Source organism: Salvelinus sp. IW2-2015, unplaced genomic scaffold, assembly GCF_002910315.2.
Source record: "Salvelinus sp. IW2-2015 unplaced genomic scaffold, ASM291031v2 Un_scaffold3554, whole genome shotgun sequence".
In the NCBI taxonomy this organism is placed as follows: domain Eukaryota; kingdom Metazoa; phylum Chordata; class Actinopteri; order Salmoniformes; family Salmonidae; genus Salvelinus; species Salvelinus sp. IW2-2015.
Window position 1 is genome coordinate 11,569 of NW_019944833.1, and position 11,675 is coordinate 23,243.

Sequence of the window (11,675 nt, forward strand, 5' to 3'; positions counted from 1 at the left end):
TTAAAACAACTACAGTAATTGTGTAAAGGCAGGGATGCAGGGCGGTGTTAAAACAACTACAGTAATTGTGTAAAGGCAGGGATGCAGGGCGGTGTGCAAAACAACTACAAGTGTGCTTGCTCTTGTTCCTCAACGACACAGCGAAGAGAACAAAAAAAACAACACCTTATAGTTGAAGACTCTGGTTTGACAGCTGTGTTCACTTGGAAACRCCAGTTAGACCTCTCACTCAAAGCCCTTGTCGTTGTCTTATGTTGCRCCTATCCCAAATTCTAATATTCKTATCATGTTACTGATTGTAATTCAGAGTATTTTCAGTGTTCATTATCAACAAATGCGGCTGAAAAGTACAGTAAAATCAACATGAAATCAACAGTGTAATGTTTAGATTCAGTCGCGTGTCAGGTCGAATTGTCCTCTCCTATTTAGCCTAGTCATTTCCCCATCATCTCCAAACTCTTCCATTTTGAATTGCTACCATGGTTACGCATATGCTTTCCATATTGGCCAATCCCCAGGAGTTTAAGGGGTTAACAGCTCAGCTTTTGCTGCACTTTCCACCTTATTAGTTTGTGTGTGTGTGTGTGTGTGTTTCCTGTATCTAGTGTTTACACTGGGTAAGATGCTCAGTGTTAAAGAGGAGTGCTTTTCCCTTCCTGAATCCCAAATTGAATCCTATTCCCTACGTAGTGCACTAAATAGGGTAATAGGGTGCCATTTGGGATGCTTGCATAGCTGTGTCTATCTGTCTGGAGTGTGATAAACAGTGGATGGGCCCTAAATTAAATGAATGGTCTGGGGTAGAGGGTATTGTACAGCTCTCTCTTAGCGAATCATTGAACAAGCCTCTTCTACAGACTGGGACAATAGGCCCTGATCACTCTAAAGGGTTTCTATCCTGTTTCTATGCAGACTCCCAACTAGCTGAGTAAATGTGTCCGTGCCTTCGTGATGAATAGGAATTCAGCCTTCGGGTAGGTCAGATTAGCGTTGGCTGTCTACTACATCTAGCCTAGCCTCAGAGGCTTATGGAGAAGAGTCATCTGGGATCAAACTTTAACGGTGATGAAATGGATCAATTTAAATAAAGATCCAAAGTCTAAACAAAAAAGATATACTTCAGTATTGGCGGTACAGTTCTCTGTGATAAGATGTTGTTAGTTTTACTGTCATGATATTTTATAGGGACCCACCATGGATGTAGGAGTCACATTGCTGGACCTAACTGGGGTAGAGGGGACTAAACGAAGGACCTAACTGAGGTGGAGGGGACTGAACGAAGGACCTAACTGGGGTGGAGGGGACTGAACGAAGGACCTAACTGGGGTAGAGGGGACTGAACGAAGGACCTAACTGNGGTGGAGGGGACTGAACGAAGGACCTAACTGGGGTGGAGGGGACTGAACGAAGGACCTAACTGGGGTAGAGGGGACTGAACGAAGGACCTAACTGGGGTAGAGGGGACAGAACGAAGGACCTAACTGGGGTGGAGGGGACTGAACGAAGGACCTAACTGGGGTGGAGGGGACTGAACGAAGGACCTAACTGGGGTGGGGTTGACTGAGCGAAGGACCCAACTGGGGTGGAGGGGACTCAACGAAGGGTCACATCACTCTTTTTCTCCAGACTTAGTAAAGGCCACATACTTCTCTCTCTGGCTAAACTTCTCTCTCACTAACTTTACTCTGTCTTCACTCTCCTGAGAGAATAACTCGTTTTGTCAGATAAAATGTTAGATACGTTTCCCTCCAGACCAGGATTTGTAACATCACAGGATCACAGGCAGCCTAGTTAGTGTCAGATCCCACTTACAGCACATGTAGTCTACTTTTAGCGAAGCTTTAGCTAACGAGAGAGAAACTGTTCACCTCTTCATTGTCTTCAGAATGGAACACTTAGCCCGGGGCTTTTTTAAAAGAGGGGGAGTAGCGTGGGCTTGTGAGGAGCTGTGAAGATCACACGTGAAGGTCTAGGAAGCCTGTTAACACAGCCTCTGTTTTTTATATGTGTTACGGTGTATTCGGCCCTGGTGATTTAGTCAGGATGGGTGGGAGACCCTGGTGGGAGGAGAACTGCAGGTGTTCGAAGGTAATAATGATGGGGTCACCTTCCCTTTAACATTGTGGACCGAGAGGGAAGAAGAAAAAAAAGCCTTTGGTCCTTTCAACTACGAGATAGAACAGAACACGTCTGAACCTGTAGCTAGCCTGAATAAAAAGGGGAATTGGAGAGTGTTTGTATAGTGATGATTCGTTGTTCATAACCTCTCCCTGACCACACACACACACACACACACACACACACACACACACACACACACACACACACACACACACCCCTCTCATACTACTAAGCGTGTCTTTTCTACACAGTACATGGACACAATTCAAGCTTCTCTGTCTGCTAAATATTTGATGGTATCTTTGTGTTCTATTCTCCAGGCCTCCTAGACCCGGGACCCCTGAGACCCCCAAAAAGACTGCAGTACCCCCTCAGGTCTCCAGTCCGGCCATGCAGGGACAGATCAAACAAGGTAACTACAAAAGGCTGTTTTCCCTCGGGGCGGTGCTAGGAGAACCACTGATGGGCAGGCAGCAGGCGGCAGGCACTGTGAGCCTCAAATCTAGGAGAGATCTACTCCTGGCCTTTACGACTTAGKGTGAGTCCCTAATGGACCCTATTCCCTATATAGTGCACTCCACTGGTCAAAAGTTGTTCACTATATAGGGACTAGTTTTGGGCTCTGGTCAGAAGTAGTGCACTATATAGGGATTAGAATGTCATTTGAGACTAATCCCTAGAATACCTCATATAGTCATTCTCCACAGGAGTAAACTAAGCTGTCACTGACAGTCTACAATATCAAATTGTATTTGTCCAATGCCCCGAATACAACATGTGTAGACCTTACAGTGAAATGCTTACTTACAAGCCCTTAATCAACAATGCAGTTCAAGAAATAGAGTTGAAAAAACTATTTACCAAATAATAAACAGAATTTTTAAAAAATAATTAAAAGTAACATAATAAAATAACAATAACGAGGCTTTATACATGGGGGTACCGAGTCAGTGTGATGGGGTACAGGTTGGTAGGGGTAATGTGTACATGTAGGTAGGGGTGAAGTGACTGCATAGATAATAAACAGCGAGTAGCAGCAGTGTATAAAACAAATGAATGGTGGGTGTGGTTGATGTAATATATACGTTTACTGCGCAGCTCACCTGTTACACTACAGGATTGGAGTCAATTCAGGAAGTTAGCTGACATTTCTATTCAATCATTGAGAAAGAAAATACCCATCCACTTTCAATGATTTCTCAAAAACTGTAAAGGATAAATAAATGATGATGTGCATTTTTTAATTTCCTGACATCAATTCGATCTCTAGACGCCAGCTTGGCTTCGTTTGACCCCACGCCCTGGTGTTTGACCCCAGCCCTGGTGTTTGACCCCCAGCCCTGGTGCTATTGACCCCTGGTTCACCCTGTGTCTTGACCTCCCCTCCGCCCCTGGTGCATTGTCTTCGAATCGCCACTGCTGGTGTTTTTGTCACACGACCCAACGCGTGTTTCGCATACACCCCATGCCCGGCTGTTTGATACCCACGAGCCTCCGGCTGTTCGAGTACCCCGCGACCCCGCTGTTTGATACCCAGACACGGTTCACGCACCCGGCGTTGAAGTACGCCAGCCCCGGCGTCTTGGATACCCCAGCCCCGGCGTTTATACCCCAGCCCCGGTTGTTTGCATACCCCAGCCACGTCTGTTTGATACCGGCCAGCCCTGGCGTTTGGATACGGCCCTGCGATACAGCCAACCGTCGTTTGATGACCGGATCCCCGGTGTTTTGATAACCAGCCCCGTGTTTGGATCATACGCCAGCCGGTGTTCTGATACCTCCAGCCCTGGTGTTTGATACCCAGCCCTGGTGTTTGATACCCAGCCCTGGTGTTTGATACCCAGCCCTGGTCTCATACCAGTCAAGGGTTGTTCAGTATCTATAAAGGTCAGAGATGGGCAACTGGCCCTTTTGTAGGCCCGTGGATCAGGGGGGAGAACTTAGTCGGGGTCTCAACTTACTGTTAGAATAGTAAATTACAAAAGGTACAATTTGGTATTGTGGTTGTGCATCAGCTTTTTTTCTCTTCTCTTGCCAGCTGTCTGAACTTGTAGTAATCATGGTCAAATTACAGACCGGGGGGCCAACATTGATTTTGTTAGTCACTCTCACTTAGATATCATATTAAAAACGGCACATATTTCTCTCCACCCTATGGCAAAATGAGTAGAATTGCAGGAAATGGGTTCTAAAATTGCTAAATCTTCTCTCCAACCCCATGGCAAAATGAGTAGAATTGCAGGAAGTGGGTTCTAAAATTGCTAAATCTTCTCTCCCACCCCATGGMAAAATGAGTAGAATTGCAGAATTACTTAGGTCCTCCAAAAGGCTAGTGCTGACTCTGACTGCATGTGTGGGGGTATGTATCTGGATAGCAGACCCACAAGTCTCTGCAGCCGTTCATGATGTGTTCAGAGAGATTTCACCATCATAGTTGCCCATCCCTGAGCTAGGTGATATCCAGGTCAGTTTGGGTGGTGTGTCCATATATGGAATAATATTATACCCCATGGACTATGGATCAGACGATGTATTAATAGCATATATTAAACACATTGGATACTCTCAATTAATAAAAAAGGAAGATAAACCGGAAATAAAATGATTTGTTCTTGCACGCACATATTTTAATATTATCTAGTTATCTAATTATTTATACTTTTCTGTTATTCTTATTTTTTTTTTTAAATGTACTATGTTAAAGATGCACTATGCAGAAATCGTTCCGCCGTTTCCTGGTTTGCTAAAATTCTAATAGTTTACTTAATTTCAGATTGTGACAAAACATGCAATATAGTGTAGAGAATCATTGTACCATCTAAACCACTGTGAAATATCTTTTACATGATCAAAAATGTGTTTTGAAGCTGGTGTATAAAACTAAAGTAAAAGACGCAAAAACTAAACTTAAGACCGGGAAACATAGAAATACAACCTATCTACCACTTCTTAGACTTGCTTTCAATGTGAATGACAGATCTATAACACACATTTCTATGTGAATGCGGTCGCTTCGCCCCAAAAAGGTTACATACTGCAGCTTTAATTGTCGGAACTTAGTATTGTATGTGGTTTGGACTAATCATGACTCGTCTTTTGTTGTTGTATCATAATTAAATGTAGAAATTAAAGTATAGTGATTATGTATGAACAACATTATTAACTAACGACGACCCCGCTAACCTTCAACTGTGTTATGGGGGGGATCTGTCAACACACACACACACACACACACACACACCTACGTATGTCTGGTCTCCATGCAGATGGCACAAAGGGCCAAGTTGAACAACAACAACGCCCCCTTCCACCACACACACCACACACACACACACAACACACAACACACAGCACACACACACACACACACACAACCGCCCCCCCCCCCCCCATTTGCTTGAGGCCGTTTTGTAACCCATCTTTAAAGTTGAGAGCAGCGGTCCTGTAGTGAGCCTGCTAAATGGCTGTGGTCATCACTTCCCGTATGATTCAGACCCTCTGGCCGTTGAAGGACCCTCTGCTCATCAGCTAAACAGTATCTGGACTTTCACCCCTAAACCAGCAGTTAACTGGGCATCACTTCACAACGTAATTGTGAGTTTAAAACGGTGACCTGTGTTAATTCCAAAGATCCTTTGTATTTTACGTCCTGCCACCTCGTGCTATTTGAGTAACTGCCTTGAGTATTATTACTGCCCTGGTATTGATCAGTGCCTTGGTTATTGATTATTGCGTTGGTATTGATTACTGCCTTGTATTTAGATACGCCTTGGTAATTGTTTCTGACTTGGTATTTGATTACTGCCTTGGTAGTTGATTACTGCCTTGGTAATTGATACTGTGCCTTGGTATTTGATTACTGCCTGGTTATTATTACTGCCTTAGTATTGATTTCTGCGTTGTATTGATTATTGCGTTTGGTATTGATTATTGCGTTGGTATTGATTATTGGTTCAAGGGTATGATTACTAGCCAGGTATTGATACTGCCATTGGGTATTGATTAATGCGTTGGTATTGATTACTGCCTTGGTATTGATTACTGCCTTGGTATTGATTACTGCCTTGGTATTGATTAAAGCTATCAAGAAATGCATTTCACTGTACCTTTGCACGTGACATTAAAAACCTCAGACTTGATATTATTTAACAAAACAAACATAATAAAAATATAGACAATGCCAAAATGTAACGTGTGTATATATTTTTTTGCACAAGGGCCGTTTGTTTTATTACACAGCATCAGAGGATGTTTCTTCGTGGCTGTCTCCGATACGGTGCCTATCATTAGTATTCACCCCCCATTTTATTGTGATCCAAAGTGGGATTCAACTATATATTTTTTATTTGTTTAATCTACACAAAATACTCTAATGTAAAATAATACAAAAATATGAATATTAATGAAAAATACATTTCTTTACTTACCTTGATTAAATAAGTATTCAACCCCTTGAGTCAATACATGTTAGAATCACCTTTGGCAGCGATTACAGCTGTGAGTMTTTCTGGGTAAATCTCCAAGATGGCACCGTCCTGAATGGCCACCGTKTTGCAAGCGCCGACCCAACTTTGCTATTTTGTGATACTTTTGTAATTTATTTTTACTATGTTTAATCTAAAYGTATCCACTATTATTTCTTACAACCGACAAGAACTGTTGAATATCAAAATGGCAGTTACTTACCCCAATTCCAGCATCTACTTCGACTCATCTGTCCTGGGCTCTTTCTGTCATTTCAACGCATTTTTCGGGCTCCCGAAAAGGAACGGTTAGAGAAAAGAGAGGGGGGATCCAGTCACTTGATAATAAGATGAATGACCTCCAGTCGCGTATTCGCGAYCAACGGGACTCTCGGGACTGCAATCTTTTTAGCTTTTCTGAAACATGGCTCTCGGGACAAGATACCCCCCACGCCTATCCAGCTCGTTGGATTCTCCATTCAACAGGCGGACAGGACAGTGGAGTTGGGGACATCGAGGAGGGTGAAGGGGTTTGCCTCTTCATCAACTCCAACCGGTGTGCTAATTCCCCACTGTTCACCCATCTTGGAATACCTGATGGTCAAATGCTGACCCTTTAACCTCTTCAGCTGTTATCGTGACTGTGTGTATACATTCCACCTCGGGATAAGAAAAAAATAACAAGATGGCGCTTAATGAGCTGTACAAGGATATGAACAAGATGGTTAACTTACACCCAGAGGCTGCTTTTCTGCTTGCTGGCCACTAGGGGGCGACCACTGCTATTCTACCCACAAGCAAGCGTACAAGGCCCTCCCTCGTCCACCATTCGGCAAAAAATTCCCTACKCTTGCTTCCTGTTTACAAGCAGAAGCTGAAACAGGAAGTACCCCCGAATCGCTCTGTTCAGAAATGGTCACCAGAATCAGAGTATTCTGCAGGACTGCTTTGCTAGTGCTGTTTGGAATACGTTTTGAGACTCTGCCGGTAACATTGATGAGCTAACCACCTCCGTCACCGGCTTCATTAGAAAATGCATCAGCGACGTTGTTCCCACGGGGAAGATTCGCTGCTTCCCCAAACAAAAGCCCTGGATTAACACAGAGGTTGGCGCTAAACTAAAGAGCAGGGCTACCGCACGCAGAGATATCGTAGAAAACCCTGATGCTACGGCCGAAGACAGGAATAAATACAAGAAGGAACGCCGGCGGCCAGTGGAGCTTGGTAAACAGTTTAAGTTAACTTATTGTGTCCAAGTCACTAAGACTTTAAAATGGTCCCTAAACACACACACACACAGCCGTGAAGAAAAACGCGACAAGCACCCTTCCCCCTCTCAGGTGGTTGAAAAAGTGTTGGCAATGGCCTCAACCTCAAATACTTGAAGAAGGTTCTACAGCTGACCAAAAGAGAGCATCTTGACTGGCTGCATCACTAGATGGTATGGCAAATGCAACCGCCCTCGATCACCATAGCGCTACAGAGGGCATACAGACTAGCCCAGTACATCATAGAGGGCGAGCTCTCTGCACATCACAGGGCCTCCATATCAGAGGGTGGTGTGGACAGCCCCAAGTACATCACTAGGAGGCCGAGCTCCCTGCCATCCAGGGGCCTCTATATCAAGGGGTGTGGAACAGCCCAGTACATCACTGGAGGGCACGCCTCCCCTCCGCCAATCAGGGCTTCTATATCAGAGGGTTGGTGTGGACAGCGCCAGTACAATCAACTTGGGGCCGAGCTCCCTGCCATTCCACGGGCCTCTAGCTATATCAGCAGGGGTGGTGTGGACAGCCCAGTACATCACTGGGGCCCGAGCTCCCTGCCATCCAGGGGCCTCTATCAGAGGGTGTGTACAGGCCCGTACATACACTGGGCCGAGCTCCCTGCCATCCAGGGGCCTCTTATATCAGGCCCGTGAGAAAGAAGCCTGGAACAAGAATCCCAACCACCGAGCCATAGACTATTTCTCTGCGGGCCGCCGCAAAGGTACCGGTGCAATCAAGTCTGACACCAAACCTCCATCCACTCCAATATCCATGTCCCCTTCCCCTAATACATATCTAACTCCATCACTCCCAGTAATCCCTGTCTCCTTCCCCCTATACATATTTACCTCGCATCCACTCTAGTATCCCTGTCTCCTTCCCCCTATCACATATCTACCCTCCTCACTCTAGTATCCCTTCCCCTTCCCCCTATACATACTACCTCCTCACTCTAGTTATCCCTTCTCCTTCCCCTATTACATAAATTACCTCCGGCATCATCACTCCAGTATCCCTGTGCCATATGACATATCTACCTTCAGTCACTCCGACTGTGCCCTGTTGCCCCCTTCCCCCTATTACATATCTAACCTCTATTCACTCAGACCCCTGTCTCCTCCCCTATAATATCTACCTCCAATCACTCCAGTATCCCCTGTCCCTAACATATCTACCTCCATCACTCAGTAATCCCTGTCCCCTTTCCCACTATACATATCTTACCTCTATTCAACTCCAGTACCCCTGTCTCCTTCCCCCTAACATATCCTACCTCCATCACTCAGTATTTTCCCCTGTCCCCTCCCCCTTAATACAATACTACCCATCCTCCAGTATCCCTGATCCCCTTCCCCCTATACATTATCTACCTCCATCACTCCAGATCCTGTCCCCATAGCATATCTACCTCCAGTCACTCCGTATCCCCTGTCCCCTTCCCCTATAATATTCTACCTCTATCACTCCAGTACCCCTGTCTCCTTCGCCCCTATACATATCTCACCTCATCACTCACAGTATCTCTGTCTCCTTCCCCTATACATAGCACCTCCATCACTCCAGTATCCCTGTCCCTCTCCGCCTATACATATCTACCTCCATGTCACTCGCAGTATCTCTTGTCCCTTCCCCCTATACATATCTACCTCCATTCAACTCCAAGTATCCTTGTCCCCTATAATTTATCACATCACTCTACTTCCCTCATATCTCCAGTATCCTCTCTCCTAACTACTACCTCACACCGATATCCCTGTCCCCTATACATATCTACCTGTATTGGATCTGGCCTCTTTAACAGTTTTCCTGAATATAGTCGCTTTAGCTTTAACTTATTGTGTATTTCATATTTTTATTTTCTCGTGTTTACTAGTTTACCATTGTTCTTTGATTATGTGCATGTTGGGTGGTTTGGGTTTATCAATTAAAGGTAATTTCACTGTAACTAGGACATCTGAAACTCCACCTATCGGTAGATGTTGGCTTTGTGTTATATGTTATTGTCCTGCTGAACGGCACCGTATCGTGTGATTTTGGCCTTGTTAATAGGTTATTGTCCTTGGCTGACCGGCACCTATCGTGTAGATTTGGCCTTGTGTTAATAAGGTTATTGTCCTGCTGAACGGCACCTACTATCGTGTAGATTTGGCCTTGTGTTATAAGGATTGGTCCTGCTGAAGTCGGAATTTCCTCTAACCGTCATCTGGTGTAAAAGCAGAAGGAAGCAGGTCTTCCTCTCTGGTTTTCCTATGTTGGTCCATGCCCGTTTCTTGTTTAATCCGAAAAGTCCCCAGTCTTTGGCCTTCGACAAGCACTAACCCATACCATGATGCAGCAGCCAACCATGCTTTGAAAATATAGGAGGCAGTTCTACTCTAGTGATGGTGGTTGCGTTTAGTCCAAAAGTTATTTCCTTTTGGATTTTAAAAAAAAAAATATATTATATTACTTTGCTGCCAAATTGTTGCAGATCAACAGGATGACAATGTTTATGGAGATAAGTTGTATATCATTAATATCTGTGGATATTATTATATTCTTCTTGTGTCCTCAATCTATTGTCATTTACGTCAGTAGGTATCGTGAGAGCTTCACGAACAATGTTGATAGATGACTCATCTCTCAGGTTTTCATTCTCATTATCACAGCCCAACGTAGCCAAACTGAAGACTGTAAGCATAGTTTTAAAAAATCACCGAACAGCGTCACACTGGGTATATCATCCACACTGTAGCGAGTTTCTCTTCGCCGTCCTGGCTCAGTCCTTCCAGGCAGAAGAGACGCACTGCGCGATCTTGTGTCTGGGGTGGTTTATAAATTAACCAAGCATGCATTACATATTACTCTGGGCCTTGCTCTAAGATGAAGCAGATTTCCAATGTCGGCCGATTTTTGTATTGTTAATCCCACTACCAATCTAATCCATCCATCTAAATCCATCTTTATGAGGCCGTTTTGAAACACTTCCTAGGTCTTTTGGTACGTTGTGAATCTAGTGACTTGATTAATTGTCAATAAATTTGGACTAGAGGGACCTTACAGAGGTGATACTGTATGGGGAGACAGAGGAATAGAGCGAGTAGTCATTCAAAAATCATGTCACGCCGCTATTATTTAAATCACAAAGTCCGATTTAGACTTGAAGGACTTTTTGAGTTCAGCAGAAACGCCTACACATTGTCGGCTTGCGCGATCTTACCACATTAAGGGGCGTGCGCAAACTCTATACGGCGACTACTCGATTTCTTTTAAGTTATATTAATCTAGTAATCATTTGTAAAAAGTATTACATTTCTTACTTTGACGGACTTATTGAGTATTCTGTGTATGAGATACAATGTAACACACATCGAAAACAGAACATATGCGACATATTAGAATCTATTTAATATGCCGGTGCTTTATAACACCACATAATATGTGAAAAGATAGATGATCAACACATACTCCACTATATAGAGTAGGCTACTTGCGATTCTCAATGGTTGTTTTTGTATTTCAAGATGGCAGTTAAACGAAAGTTACTCCAAAGCGTGGGAGCGTTCTTCTGCTGCTTCGTTTCGTGTTCTGCCTACATATTACATCGTGAAAGGATCGGTGAAAATCATTGTTCTCTCCTCCCCCCAGGTGTGGTGCATTAAGTGTTCTTTACATTGGAGTCGTGTTCTGGTTTGAAATCTCGAGGTGCCCCAGATTAAAGCATATAGGCCAACGAATTCCAATACCAATGCGTACACCGTCTAGCCACTGCCCTATAATATGTGTAAAACTATGAAATACAAAAGTAGTGACTAGAAAAAGGGAATAGCGTGCAATTTGGAAC

General features: G+C 44.2%; 1 protein-coding gene across 1 annotated transcript in view; it reads left to right on the plus strand.

The window, feature by feature from the left end:
* LOC112076075 (WD repeat-containing protein 7-like) overlaps positions 1-11,675 on the plus strand; it is a gene marked incomplete at its 3' end in the record, with an annotated part of 41,798 nt that overhangs the window by 8,065 nt on the left and 22,058 nt on the right. The window contains exon 3 of the mRNA XM_024142962.2: positions 2,442-2,533. Coding sequence (XP_023998730.2) covers positions 2,442-2,533 — 92 coding nt within the window. The remainder of the gene's footprint in view (positions 1-2,441; positions 2,534-11,675) is intronic.